Source organism: Phocoena sinus, chromosome 2 (assembly GCF_008692025.1).
Source record: "Phocoena sinus isolate mPhoSin1 chromosome 2, mPhoSin1.pri, whole genome shotgun sequence".
Taxonomy (NCBI): Eukaryota; Metazoa; Chordata; class Mammalia; order Artiodactyla; family Phocoenidae; genus Phocoena; species Phocoena sinus.
Genome location: NC_045764.1, coordinates 114,710,151 through 114,726,077, shown reverse-complemented (window position 1 = coordinate 114,726,077; position 15,927 = coordinate 114,710,151). Strand labels below are relative to the sequence as shown.

At 39.0% G+C, this 15,927-nt stretch overlaps 1 protein-coding gene across 6 annotated transcripts in view; it reads right to left on the bottom strand.

The window, feature by feature from the left end:
* Positions 1-15,927, bottom strand: part of BRMS1L (BRMS1 like transcriptional repressor) — a 51,014-nt gene that overhangs the window by 12,570 nt on the left and 22,517 nt on the right. For 2 of the 6 annotated variants that reach the window (XM_032624461.1, XM_032624462.1), the window contains exon 5: positions 14,837-14,896. The exons of the other annotated variants lie outside the window; for them this stretch is intronic. In XM_032624461.1, the coding sequence (XP_032480352.1) occupies positions 14,837-14,896 (60 nt within the window). The remainder of the gene's footprint in view (positions 1-14,836; positions 14,897-15,927) is intronic. 6 annotated transcript variants of the gene reach the window in all.

Sequence of the window (15,927 nt, the reverse complement as noted above, 5' to 3'; positions counted from 1 at the left end):
ATGAGTAATCACAGGGCATAAGTGCTCTTGGAAATTAAACACATAATAGAAATAAAATATTTAGTAAAAGGAGTGGATGAGAAAGTTGAATATGCTCTAAAAAAGAAAAAAAGAAGAATAGGAGACTTCCGGGAAGATGGCGGAAGAGTAAGACGTGGAGATCACCTTCCTCCCCACAGATACACCAGAAATACATCTACACGTGGAACAACTCCTACAAAGCATCTACTGAATGCTGGCAGAAGACCTCAGACCTCCCAAAAGGCAAGAAACCCCCCACGTACCTGGTTAGGGCAAAAGAAAAAAATAAACAGAGACAAAAGGATAGGGACGGGTCCTGCACCAGTGGGAGGGAGCTGTGAAGGAGGAAAAGTGTCCACACACTAGGAAGCCCCTTCGCGGGCGGAGACTGCGGGTGGCAAAGTGGGGGAGCTTCGAAGCCGCGGAGGAGAGCACAGCAACAGGGGTGCGGAGGGCAAAGCGGAGAGATTCCAGTGCAGAGGATCAGGGCCGACCGGCACTCACCAGCCGAGAGGCTTGTCTGCTCACCCGCCGGGGCGGGCGGGGCTGGGAGCTGAGGCTCCGGCTTCAGTGGGAGTGCAGGGATAGGATTGAGGTTGGCGGCGTGAACACAGCCTGCCGGGCGTTAGTGCACCGCGGCTAGCCAGGAGGGAGTCCGGGGGAGAAGTCTGGACCTGCCGAAGAGGCAAGAGACTTTTTCTTCCCTCTTTATTTCCTGGTGCGCGAGGAGAGGGGATTAAGAACGCTGCTTAAAGGAGCTCCAGAGACGGGCATGAGCCGCGGCTAAAAGTGCGGACCCCAGAGACAGACATGAGACGCTAAGGCCGTTGCTGCCGCCACGAAGAAGCCCGTGTGCGAACACAGGTCACTATCCACACCCCCCTTCCGGGGAGCCTGTGCAGCCCGCCACTGCCAGGGTCCCGCCTGGATCCCGGGATCCAGGGACAACTTCCCCGGGAGAACGCACAGCACGCCTCAGGCTGCTGCAACGTCATGCCGGCCTCTGCCACCACAGGCCCGCCCCGCACTCCGTGACCCTCCCTACCCGCCACCCCTCCCCGGCCTGAGTGAGCCAGAGGCTCCGAACCAGCGGCTCCTTTAACCCCGTCCTGTCTGAGCAAAGAACAGACGCCCTCCGGCGACCTACACGCAGAGGCGGGTCCAAATCCAAGGCTGAGCCCCTGGGAGCTGTCAGAACAAAGAAGAGAAAGGGAAACCTCTCCCAGCAGCCTCAGAAGCAGCAGATTAAAGCACACAATCAACTTGATGTACCCTGCATCTGTGGAGTACATGAATAGGCAACGAATCATCCCAAATTAAGGAGCCGTGTGGATGAAAGGCTCTTGGTGCTGCAGCCAGGAGTTAGTGCTGTGCCTCTGAGGTGGGAGAGCCAACTTCAGGACACTGGTCCACAAGAGGCCTCCCAGCTGCACATAATATCAAACGGCGAAAATATCCCAGAGATCTCCATCTCAATGCCAGCACCCAGCTTCACTCAACGACCAGCAAGCTACAGTGCTGGACATCCTATGCCAAACAACTAGCAAGACAGGAACACAACCCCACGCATTAGCAGAGAGGCTGCCCAAAATCATAATAAGTCTACAGACACCCCAAAACACACCACCAGACGTGGACCTGCCCACCAGAAAGACAAGATCCAGCCTCATCCACCAGAACACAGGCACTAGTACCCTCTATCAGGAAGCCTACACAACCCACTGAACCAACCTTAGCCACTGGGGACAGACACTAAAAACAACAGGAACTACAAACCTTCAACCTGCAAAAAGGAGACCCCAAACACAGTAAGATAAGCAAAATGAAAAGACAGAAAAACACACAGCAGATGAAGGAGCAAGATAAAAACCCACCAGACCTAATAAATTAAGAGGAAATAGGCAGTCTACCTGAAAAAGAATTCAGAATAATGATAGTAAAGATGATCCAAAATCTTGGAAAATAGAATAGACAAAATGCAAGAAACAGGTAACAAGGACCTAGAAGAACTAAAGATGAAACAAGCAACAATCACAATAAATGAAATGAAAAATACTCTAGATGGGATCAATAGCAGAATAACTGAGGCAGAAGAACAGATAAGTGACCTGGAAGATAAAATAGTGGAAATAACTACTGCAGAGCAGAATAAAGAAAAAAGAATGAAAAGAACTGAGGACAGTCTCAGAGACCTCTGGGACAACATTAAATGCACCAACATTCAAATTATAGGGGTTCCAGAAGAAGAAGAGAAAAAGAAAAGGACTGAGAAAATATTTGAAGAGATTATAGTTGAAAACTTCCCTAATATGGGAAAGGAAATAGTTAATCAAGTCCAGGAAGCACAGAGAGTCCCATACAGGATAAATCCAAGGAGAAATACGCCAAGACACATATTAATCAAACTGTCAAAAATTAAATACAAAGAAAGCAAATTAAAAGCAGCAAGGGAAAAACAACAAATAACACACAAGGGAATCCCCATAAGGTTAACAGCTGATCTTTCAGCAGAAACTCTGCAAGCCAGAAGGGAGTGGCAGGACATATTGAAAGTGTTGAAGGAGAAAAACCTGCAACCAAGATTACTCTACCCAGCAAGGATCTCATTCAGATTTCATGGAGAAATTAAAACCTTTACAGACAAGCAAAAGCTGAGAGAGTTCAGCACCACCAAACCAGCTCTACAACAACTGCTAAAGGAACTTCTCTAGGCAAGAAACAAAAAAGAAGGAAAAGACCTACAATAACAAACCCAAAACAATTAAGAAAATGGGAATGGGAACATACATATCGATAATTACCTTAAATGTAAATGAACTAAATGCTCCCACCAAAAGACACAGATTGGCTGAATGGATACAAAAACAAGACGCATATATTTGCTGTCTACAAGAGACCCACTTCAGACCTAGAGACACATACAGACTGAAAGTAAGGGGATGGAAAAAGGTATTTCATGCAAATGGAAACCAAAAGAAAGCTGGAGTAGCAATTCTCATATCAGACAAAATAGACTTTAAAATAAAGACTATTAGAAGAGACAAAGAAGGACACTACATAATGATCAAGGGATCGATCCAAGAAGAAGATATAACAATTGTAAATATTTATGCACCCAACATAGGAGCACCTCAATACATAAGGCAAATACTAACAGCCATAAAAGGGGAAATCGACAGTAACACATTCATAGTAGGGGACTTTAACACCCCACTTTCACCAATGGACAGATCATCCAAAATGAAAATAAATAAGGAAACACAAGCTTTAAATGATACATTAAATAAGATGGACTTAATTGATATTTATAGGACATTCCATCCAAAAACAACAGAATACACATTTTTCTCAAGTGCTCATGGAACATTCTCCAGCATAGATCATATCTTGGGTCACAAATCAAGCCTTGGTAAATTTAAGAAAATTGAAATTGTATCAAGTATCTTTTCTGACCACAACGCTATGAGACTAGATATCAATTACAGGAAAAGATCTGTAAAAAATACAAACACATGGAGGCTAAACAATACACTACTTAATAACGAAGTGATCACTGAAGAAATCAAAGAGGAAATCAAAAAATACCTAGAAACAAATGACAATGGAGACACGACGACTCAAAATCTATGGGATGCAGCAAAAGCAGTTCTAAGAAGGAAGTTTATAGCAATACAATCCTACCTTAAGAAACAGGAAACATCTCGAATAAACAACCTAACCTTGCACCTAAAGCAATTAGAGAAAGAAGAATAAAAAAACCCCAAAGTTAGCAGAAGGAAAGAAATCATAAAAATCAGATCAGAAATAAATGAAAAAGAAATGAAGGAAACGACAGCAAAGATCAACAAAACTAAAAGCTGGTTCTTTGAAAGGATAAACAAAATTGATAAACCATTAGCCAGACTCATCAAGAAAAAAAGGGAGAAGACTCAAAGCAATAGAATTAGAAATGAAAAAGGAGAAGTAACAACTGACACTGCAGAAATACAAAAGATCATCAGAGATTACTACAAGCAACTCTATGCCAATAAAATGGACAACCTGGAAGAAATGGACAAATTCTTAGAAAGGCACAACCTGCCAAGACTGAATCATGAAGAAAGAGAAAATATGAACAGACCAATCACAAGCACTGAAATTGAAACTGTGATTAAAAATCTTCCAACAAGCAAAAGCCCAGGACCAGATGGCTTCACAGGCGAATTCTATCAAACATTTAGAGAAGAGCTATCACCTATCCTTCTCAAACTCTTCCAAAATATAGCAGAGGGAGGAACACTCCCCAACTCATTTTACAAGGCCACCATCACCCTGATACCAAAACCAGACAAGGATGTCACAAAGAAAGAAAACTATAGACCAATATCACTGATGAACATAGATGCAAAAATCCTCAACAAAATACTAGCAAACAGAATCCAACAGCACATTAAACGGATCATACACCATGATCAAGTGGGGTTTATTCCAGGAATGCAAGGATTCTTCAATATACGCAAATCAATCAACGTGATACACCATATTAACAAAGTGAAGGAGAAAAACCATATGATCATCTCAATAGATGCAGAGAAAGCTTTTGACAAAATTCAACACCCATTTATGATAAAAACCCTGCAGAAAGTAGGCATAGAGGGAACTTTCCTCAACATAATAAAGGCCATATATGACAAACCCACAGCCAACATCGTCCTCAATGGTGAAAAACTGAAAGCATTTCCACTAAGATCAGGAACAAGACAAGGTTGCCCACTCTCACCACTCTTATTCAACATAGTTTTGGAAGTTTTAGCCACAGCAATCAGAGAAGAAAAGGAAATAAAAGGAATCCAAATCAGAAAAGAAGAAGTAAAGCTGTCACTCTTTGCAGATGACATGATACTATACATAGAGAATCCTAAAGATGCTACCAGAAAACTACTAGAGCTAACCAATGAATTTGGTAAAGTAGCAGGATACAAAATTAATGCACAGAAATCTCTGGCATTCCTATACACTAAGGATGAAAAACTGAAAGTGAAATCAAGAAAACACTTCCATTTACCATTGCAAGAAAAAGAATAAAATATCTAGGAATAAACCTACCTAACGAGACAAAAGACCTGTATACAGAAAATTATAAGACACTGCTGAAAGAAATTAAAGATGATACAAATAGATGGAGAGATATACCATGTTCTTGGATTGGAAGAATCAACATCGTGAAAATGTCTCTCCTACCCAAAGCAATCTACAGATTCAATGCAATCCCTATCAAACTACCACTGGCATTTTTTACAGAACTAGAACAAAAAATTTCACAATTTGTATGGAAACACAAAAGACCCTGAATAGCCAAAGCAATCTTGAGAAAGAAAAACAGAGCTGGAGGAATCAGGCTTCCTGACTTCAGACTATACTACAAAGCTACAGTAATCAAGACAGTATGGGACTGGCACAAAAACAGAAATATAGATCAATAGAACAGGATAGAAAGCCCAGAGATAAACCCACGCATATATGGTCACCTTATCTTTGGTAAAGGAGGCAGGAATGTACAGTGGAGAAAGGACAGCCTCTTCAATAAGTGGTGCTGGGAAAACTGGACAGCTACATATAAAAGTATGAGATTAGATCACTCCCTAACACCATACACAAAAATAAGCTCAAAATGGATTAAAGACCTAAATGTAAGGCCAGAAACTATCAAACTCTTAGAGGAAAACATAGGACACTCTATGACATAAATCACAGCAAGGTCCTTTTTGACCCACCTCCTAGAGAAATGGAAATAAAAACAAAAATAAACAAATGGGACCTAATGAAACTTAAAAGCTTTTGTGCAGCAAAGGAAACCATAAACACGACCAAAAGACAACCCTCAGAATGGGAGAAAATATTTGCAAATGAAGCAACTGACAAAGGATTAATCTCCAAAATTTATAAGCAGCTCATGCAGCTTAATAACAAAAAAAAACAACCCAATCCAAAAATGGGCAGAAGACCTAAATAGACATTCCTCCAAAGAAGATATACAGACTGCCAACAAACACATGAAAGAATGTTCAACATCACTAATCATTAGAGAAATGCAAATCAAAACTACAATGAGATATCATCTCACACCAGTCAGAATGGCCATCATCAAAAAATCTAGAAACAATAAATGCTGGAGAGGGTGCGGAGAAAAGGGAACCCTCTTGCACTGTTGGTGGGAATGTAAATTGATACAGCCACTGTGGAGAACAGTATGGAGGTTCCTTAAAAAACTACAAATAGAACTACCATATGACCCAGCAATCCCACTACTGGGCATATACCCTGAGAAAACCATAATTCAAAAGGAGTCATGTACCAAAATGTTCATTGCAGGTCTATTTACAATAGCCCGGAGATGGAAACAACCTAAATGTCCATCATCGGATGAATGGATAAAGAAGATGTGGCACATATATACAATGGAATATTACTCAGCCATAAAAAGAAACGAAATTGAGCTATTTGTAATGAGGTGGATAGACCTAGAATCTGTCATACAGAGTGAAGTAAGTCAGAAAGAGAGAGACAAATACCGTATGCTAACACATATATATGGAATTTAAGAAAAAAAATGTCATGAAAAACCTGGGGTGAAACAGGAATAAAGACACAGACTTACTAGAGAATGGACTTGAGGCTATGGGGAGGGGGCAGGGTAAACTGTGACAAAGCGAGAGAGAGGCATGGACATATATACACTACCAAACGTAAGGTAGATAGCTAGTGGGAAGCAGCCGCATAGCACAGGGAGATCAGCTCGGTGCTTTGTGACCGCCTGGAGGGGTGGGATAAGGAGGGTGGGAGGGAGGGAGACGCCAGCGGGAAGAGATATGGGAACATATGTATATATATAACTGATTCATTTTGTTGTGAAGCTGAAACTAATATACTATTGTAAAGCAATTATACTCCAATAAAGATGTTGAAAAAAAAAAAAGAATAAAGGGAGGGAGGGGTAGGGACTTCCCTGGTGGCATTGTGGTTAGGAATCCGCCTGCCAATGCAGGGGACACGGGTTCAAGCCCTGGTCTGGGAAGATCCCACATGCTGTGGAGCAACTAAGCCCATGTGCCACAACTACTGAGCTCACGTGCCACAACTACTGAAGCCCACGCACCTAGAGCCCGTGCTCCGCAACAAGATAAGCCACTGCAATGAGCAGCCCGCGCACTGCTATGAAGAGTAGCCCCCACTTGCCGCAACTAGAGAAAGCCTGCACACAGCAATGAAGATCCAACGCAGCCAAAAATAAATAAATTTTTAAAAAAATGAAGGGAGAGGAGTGGAGGGAGGTACAATAAAAATATATAAGATCTATATAATATGTAATAATTATATGAAATATAAGAAAATTCAAAGATCAATCTTGAAGGTCCAGCAGCCAACCAATAAGAGTTTCAAAAAGAGAAAAACAGAAAATAATGGAGAAGAACAATATAAGGAACTTCCCAGAACTAAAGATATGAGTTTCCTGATTTAAAGTTTCCTTTGAGTATTCATAATGAATGAAAAGAGACACACACCAAGGCACATCATCTTGCTGTTCCACAGCACCAAGGATAAAGAAAAATAGGTATTCAGGAAGAAAACAGGTCACGTACAAAGGATCAGGAATCAAAGTAAGAGGCTTCTCATAAGCAATACTGGGAGCTAGAAGACAATGGAAAAATGCCTTCAAAATTCTGAGGAAACATGATTACTTACCATCTAGAATTCCATACTCTGAATTGGGAGTTAAGATGTTTTTGGAAATGAAAGATGTAGGGGTTTTAAAACATGTCCAATAAATGTTTGACATGCCTCCCTTCAAAAGGTAGAGTCTAATTCCTCTTCCCTTGAATGTGGGTAGGACTTAGTGACTCATCTCTAATGAACAGAATGTGGCAGAAATCTAAGTTATTAAAAACCCTGTCACTTCTGTCTTGCTCTCGTGACCCGTTCACTCTGGGAGAAGACAGTCACCAGGTCATGGGGGCCCTCAGTCAGCCTGTGGAGAGGCCCATGGGACTAAGGCTTCCAACCAACAACCAGCAACAGCTTGCCAGCCTTGGAAGTCAGTCACTTGGGAAGCAGATCCTACAGCCCCCCCTCAAGCCTTCAGACAACTGCTTCCCTGGCTGACCTCTTCACTGCAACTTCATGTGATTCCCTGAGTCGGAACCACCCAACTAAGTGGCTCCCAAATTCCTGACAATAGAGACTGCGAAATAATAAATGTTGATTATTGTTTTAAGCGACTAAATTTTGGAGTAATTTATTACAAAGCAATAGATAATCAATACAAGAGGTCTCAAACAACTAACTTCTGTACACTTTTTCCCAAGAAGCTACTCTATGAAACTGAAAAAAGAAAACAAGATCTAGCAGGAAAGATGTAAAGGGAATTTCCAGGGCGATGGTGAAGAGATACCCCTGAAGACAGAGATGCAGCTGGCCTAGAAAGCATCTGAAGGATGTAGCAGGAAGGAACAGGTGAACAAGGGGTCCAGGGGTGGAGGAGTTGCGCCCAGGAGGGAGGACTCCAGAAGGAAATGGGTCTCATGGATTACCTGATGCATTTGATCACAGGGAAAATGGCATTGGGGGTTTTCATAAATCTGCTGGAGTCTCTGGGAAGAATTGGTAAATAAGAGAAAACTAACAAACAATAAATGAAGCAATTAATCCCAAGGTTAAAAAAATAGTTGTACAAAAAGGGAAGTTTAAGCAAAGTATAACTCTTGGATCAGTAAACAATATTTATAGTTACAATAAGAACAAAAATTGTGACACAACAATATTGGAAGAATGAGATGAGGGGAACTATTATGGAATCCTCAGCTTTCATAATAGGAAACCAAAAGGTAATATCTAAAACTGATATTATTTAGAAATATGAAGGTAAACTCCAGAAGCAGTAGATAAAAGATTTTGATAGACAATTGCTGCTGGGATGTAAAATGTGGAGATGGGAGAGGGACTGCTGTTTTTCATTACAAGCCTGTGCCTTCAGAAATATGTACACACATTACCCCGTAAAAACTGACTTTTAAAAGGGTTTTTAGGGAGGGGGAATTGGATGAAGACAATCAAAAGGTACAAACTTCCAGTTATAGGATAAACAAGTAATAGGGATGTGATGTACAACATGATTAATATAATGAACACTGCTGTATGTTATATATGAAAGCTGTTAAGAGAGCAAATCCTAAGAGTTCTCATCTCGAGGAAAAATACTTTTTTCTCTTTCTTTAATTTTGTATCTATATGAGATGATGAATGTCCATTAAACTTATTATGATGATCATTTCACGATGTATGTAAATTAAATCATTATGCTGTACACTTTAAACTTACACAGTGCTATGTCAATTATATCTCAATAAAACTAGAAGAAAAATTAATTTTTCAAAATAAAAAATAAAGCACAAAATGACTCCCCCAAAAAAAGTATTTAGAGCCATAAGGAAACGCTCATGAAATGCTGCTTATAAAAAAGTTAGGATACAAAATACCATACATAGAGTCATATCAGCTATGTGAAAAACAATTATACAAACACACATACTTATTAACAGTAATTACTTATGCGTGGTAGATTATGGTTGCTTCTATTGTCTTCTTTAGACTTACTTCTCAAGTTTTCTCAATAGACAGTTATTAACGTTACAATCAGAAAACAAAAAATGATTAAATGAATAGACAACCAAAAAATCAGAGCTCTGAAGAGCTCTCACCAATCTTCTCAAGAACTGAAATCCTAACCCTGAACCCTAAAGGGCCTGGCTGAGACCTTGCTACCACTTGCTGTCGCATCTGAAAACTCATTTGCAGCTCTGTGGGGAGGCTTAAATGAGATAACCTCAATAAAGCATCTCCACCCATCTTAGTGCCTGGCACACTGTAGTATTCTATAAATATGATTTTCTCCCTTAATTTGACACAAACCATCTGCTGCCTGATTGTCTCTGTGGTTTTTGGCACACTCTCTATGTGCATACCTGTGTGAACCTGTCTAGTCTCTGGTCCCGCCCCTCCTTCCTATCTGCTGCTAATCAAACTTTTATTCTGACAACTGTCAATGTGTCTTCCTTCTTCCCACTTTCCTTGCCTCTCAGGTTATTTCTATATGAGTCAAATGTAGAACTAAGGAACAAGCAGATACAAAGCCCTGAACAACAAGTTCAGATTTAATGATAAACTGCATGAATGACTAGGAAGATCAAAGGACTTCATCCTGGTCTGCTGCTTATTAATTGTGTGACCCCCCAAGCAAACTATTTAACCTCTCTGAGCCTCAGTTAACCCCTTCATAAAATCAAGATAATTCCTATGCTATAAAGTTGTTGTAAGTACTAAAATGAGAGAAAGAATGTAAAACACGTAAACACTCTAAATGTAAGTTCCCATTCACCCTTTATTTCCTATCTAAAAATGCCCTTGAACTACTAGTATTTTCAGATTAATTATATAATTAAACAGAGTACTTATAATATTAATTATGTATTAAACATACAAAACAGCAAGCCATAACTAAACCGCAAGAAATTTAGGTAAATATTTAGCATCTCTATGGAGGAGGGAGGACTGTCAAAGCTGAAAAATGATGAGAGAAAGAATATCAATATAATTGTCTAAGTAAAAAACATTACTTGAAGATATCTTATTGACTTTTATTTATGGCAATATAGTAGACCGAGATATCCACAAAAAACAAAACAAAACTTCACCACACCTAGACAGACATTCTAGATAAAACACCACAGAACTCTTTTTATAAGGTATAGCTAATCCCTTAAGAAAATAAGAGATTACCACCAAAGACCAAATATAAACAAGGAGTTAAAAACCAGTGTGCTAACCTGATATTAAAGCTCGGGTTTTCCAAAATATAGCAGAGGGAGGAACACTCCCAAACTCATTCTACAAGGCCACCATCACCCTGATACCAAAACCAGACAAAGATGTCACAAAGAAAGAAAACTACAAGCCGACAGCACTGTTGAACACAGATGCAAAAATCCTCAACAAAATACTAGCAAACAGAATTCAACAGCAAATTAAAAGGATCATACATACACCATGATCAAGCAGGGTTTATCCCAGGAATGCAAGGATTCTTCAATATATGCAAATCAATCAATCAATGTGATACACCAAATTAACAAATTGAAGGAGAAAAACCATATGACCATCTCAATCGATGCAGAGAAAGCTTCTGACAAAATTCAACACCGATATATGATAAAAACCCTGCAGAAAGTAGGTATAGAGGGAACTTTCCTCAACATGATAAAGGCCATATACGACAAACCCACAGACAACATCATTCTCAATGGTGAAAAACTGAAACCATTTCCACCAAGATCAGGAACAAGACAAGGCTGCCCACTCTAACCACTATTATTCAACATAGTTTTGGAAATCCTAGCCACAGCAATCAGAGAAGAAAAAGAAATAAAAGGAATCCAAATTGGAAAAGAAGAAGTAAAGCTGGCACTGTTTGCAGATGACATGATACTCTACATAGAGAATCCTAATGATGCTACCAGAAAAACTATTAGAGCTAATCAATGAATTTGGTAAAGTAGCAGGATACAAAATTAATGCACAGAACCTCTGGCATTCCTATACACTAATGATGAAAAATCAGAAAGAGAAATTAAGAAAACACTCCCATTTACCATTACAACAGAAAGAATAAAATATCTAGGAATAAACCTACTAAGGAGACAAAGACCTGTATGCAGAAAATTATAAGACACTGATGAAAGAAATTAAAGATGATACAAACAGATGGAGAGATATACCATGTTCTTCGATTGAAGAATCAACATTGTGAAAAGGACTCTACTACCCAAAGTAATCTACAGATTCAATGCAATCCCTATCAAACTACCACTGGCATTTTTCACAGGACTAGAACAAAAAATTTCACAATTTGTATGGAAACACAAAAGACCCCGAACAGCCAAAGCAATCTTGAGAACGAAAAACGGAGCTAAAGGAATCAGGCTCCCTGACTTCAGACTATACTACAAAGCTACAGTAATCAAGACAGTATGGGGCTTCCCTGGTAGCGCAGTGGTTGAGAGTCCGCCTGCCGATGCCAGGGACACGGGTTCATGCCCCGGTCCGGGAAGATCCCACATGCCGCGGAGAGGCTGGGCCCATGAGCCATGGCCGCTGAGCCTGCGCGTCCAGAGCCTGTGCTCTGCAACGTGAGAGGCCCGCGTACTGCAAAAACAAAAACAAAAACAAAACAAAACAAAACGAGACAGTATGGTCCTAGCACAAAAACAGAAATATAGATCAATGGAACAGGATTAAAAGCCCAGAGATAAACCCACACACATATGGTCACCTTATCTTTGATAAAGGAGGCAAGAATATACAGTGGAGAAAAGACAGCGTCTTCAATAAGTGGTGCTGGGAAAACTGGACAGGTACATGTAAAAGTATGAAATTAGAAAACTCCCTAACACCATACACAAAAATAAACTCAAAATGGATTAAAGACCTAAATGTAAGGCCAGACACTATCAAACTCTTAGAGGAAAACACAGGCAGAACACTCTATGACATAAATCACAGCAAGATCCTTTTTGACCCACCTCTTAGAGAAATGGAAATAAAGACAAAAATAAACAAATGGGACCTAATGAAACTTAAAAGCTTTTGCACAGCAAAGGAAACCATAAACAAGACAAAAAGACAACCCTCAGAATGGGAGAAAATATTTGCAAATGAAACAACTGACAAAGGATTAATCTCCAAAATATATAAGCAGCTCATGCAGCTCAATATCAAAAAAACAAACAATCCAATCCAAAACTGGGCAGAAGACCTAAATAGACATTTCACCAAAGAAGATATACAGATTGCCATCAAAAACATGAGAGAATGCTCAACATCATTAATTATTAGAGAAATGCAAATCAAAACTACAATGAGATATCACCTCCAAACTGGTCAGAATGGCCATCATCAAAAAAAATCTACAAACAATAAATGCTGGAGAGGGTGCGGAGAAAAGGGAACCCTCTTGCACTGTTGGTGGGAATGTAAATTGATACAGCCACTATGGAGAACAGTACGGAGGTTCCTTAAAAAACGAAAACTAGAACTACCATACAACCCAGCAATCCCACTACTGGGCATATACCCTGAGAAAACCATAATTCAAAAAGAGTCATATACCAAAATGTTCGTTGCAGCTCTATTTACAATAGCCAGGACATGGAAGCAACCTAAGTGTCCATCAACAGATGAATGGATAAAGATGTGGCACATATATACAATGGAATATTACTCAGCCATAAAAAGAAATGAAATTGAGTTATTTGTAGTGAGGTGGATGGACCTAGAGTCTGTCATACAGAATAAAGTAAGTCAGAAAGAGAAAAACAAACACCGTATGCTAACACATATATATGGAATCTAAGAAAAAGAAAAAAAGGTCATGAAGAACCTAGGGGCAAGATGAGAATAAAGACACAGACCTACCAGAGAATGGACTTGAGGATATGGGGAGAGAGAAGGGTAAGCTGTGACAAAGTGAGAGAGTGGCATGGACATATATACACTACCAAATGTAAAATAGATAGCTAGTAGGAAGCAGCCGCATAGTACAGGGAGATCAGCTTGATGCTTTGTGACCGCCTGGAGGGGTGGGATAGGGAGGGTGGGAGGGAGGGAGATGCAAGAGGGAAGAGATATGGTAACATATGTATATATATAACTGATTCACTTTGTTATAAAGCAGAAACTAACACACCATTGTAAAGCAATTATACTCCAATGAAGATGTTTAAAAAATAAATAAATAAATAAATAAAAATAAAGCTGGGGTTTCCTTGAGGGTATTTGCTGGTTATTGAATGGAGAGGCATCACTTTTAATGGCTATTTGGTTAAAAGAGAAAGATCTTGGGGGGAACTGGGATCCCTGCATGGTCCTCAAGGGTTACTACCTTTAGTGAAAAGGGCGACTGAAAAAATCCACCTGAGGGAAATCTATCTGTCTCAGCCTAGGCAATAAGTGGGGAAAAAAGTTTTCCCTGAAAATATGTCATCTTGGGCCTGATTTCTACATCTTTGGGATTCAAATATAGACCCTGCATCTTCCAGAAAATCCAAAGCCAGAAAGCAGTCATGTGGTGCTGGCATACCAGGATGCCTGGCTGAAACAACTCAGCGGAAATAAAAGCAGACACTCTCTGAAGAGCTACAGCCTGTGTCCAAGGCTCACAGAATTGCTACCAATAAAACCTCCAGAATCAGGAAATAAGGAAATAAGGTGTGAGGTTTGGCAGAAATAAAAAACAGCAGAATTAGGCTCTGAAGGATGTCAGATAATTACTTATTGAATAAAAGTATGAATTAATTATTGCAATATGGAAAACCGAATAAGGCCTTACAGATGACTAATCACAGTTCCAGAAGACAGAAGGAAAGAAAATGGAAGACAGACAATACCAGAAAAGTTAACAACTGAGAAATTTCCAGAATTAACAGAGAACAAATTCTGAGATTCAGAAAGCACAACAAATCCAAGTCAGGAGAGAAAAATAATCTCTATGGAGACACACAGTAGAGAAATTGAAGAACAACAAAGAGAAGAGTTTTTGCAGCCAGCGAAGGGAAGGAAAAAAGTTATCTACAAATGACTGTAACCTTCTAGCACAGACTATGGAAAGTAAGATCCTAAAAACATTAACAGGAAATAACTGTCATCCTGGAATGTTATAACCCCCAAACTGTCCTTTCACAATTTTTACAAATAAAGCTATTTTTGAACAAATAAAAACTGAGCTTACCACTAACAGACTCTCAGTGAAGGAATGCCTAGGATGTTCTTCAAGAAGCAGAAAATAGACCTGCAAGGAAGGGTTGCAATTCAAAAACAGTGAACAAGAAACTAGTAAACTGTGGATAAACCTAAAAAGAACTAAATTTACGAGATCAAAATAACGTCTCATCTAAAGTATGAAAAACAAGATGGAACTAAAATAGTAAACAACTATACCTTGTAATTTGAGAGGGAGTAACTGGAGTTAGAGTTCTAAGGTCCTTTATAAGAGTTCTAATGAGGAGGACAGTTATTAATTAATATTTAGATTCTACTAATGTAGGTATGCATGTTAAAAACTTAAGGTAATCATTAAAATATAGAAATGGAAGGCATGGAGGTAATCATTAAAATAGAAATAGAGGGTATAACTTTATGATGTATTTTTAAAACTCAATAAATCACACATACCTCCCAAAAAAGGTCAGGAAAGAATAAAAAAAGGATAAAGCAGAACAAACTGAAAACAGGTTGGAATTAAATATCAAAATAATCACCAATATAATTGGACTAAATTTATCAGTTAAAAGACAGAGATTGTTAAAATAAATTTTATTTTAATTCAAGGCTTATGCTATTTACGAGTAATACACCCAAAATAAAAGGTCAGAAAAAAGTGAGAGGAAAAAAAAAAGGATGAAAAAACCTTTTATCAGGAAAATTCCAAGCCAAATAAAACTAGGGTAGCTGTTTTAACTATCAGACAAAATAGACTTTAAGGCAAAAATCACTGTTACAGAGATAGAAGGGTATAAAAAAAAGGATAAAATGTTACATTTATTAAAAAATAAAAATTCTAAAATATGTGAGTCTGCTAATACAGACTCTCTCTCTCTCTCTCTATATATATATATATATATAAAAAGCAAAAACTTATAGAATGAAAGATATGGAAAATAAAAAATCCCATTTACAAGAGTATCAAAAATAATAGAATAATTAGGAATAAACTAAAGTGAAAGACTTGTATACTGACAACGTAAAATATTGATGAAAGAAATTAAAGAAAACACAAATAAGTGGAAAGCCCACGTTCATGGATTGAAAGACTTAATATTG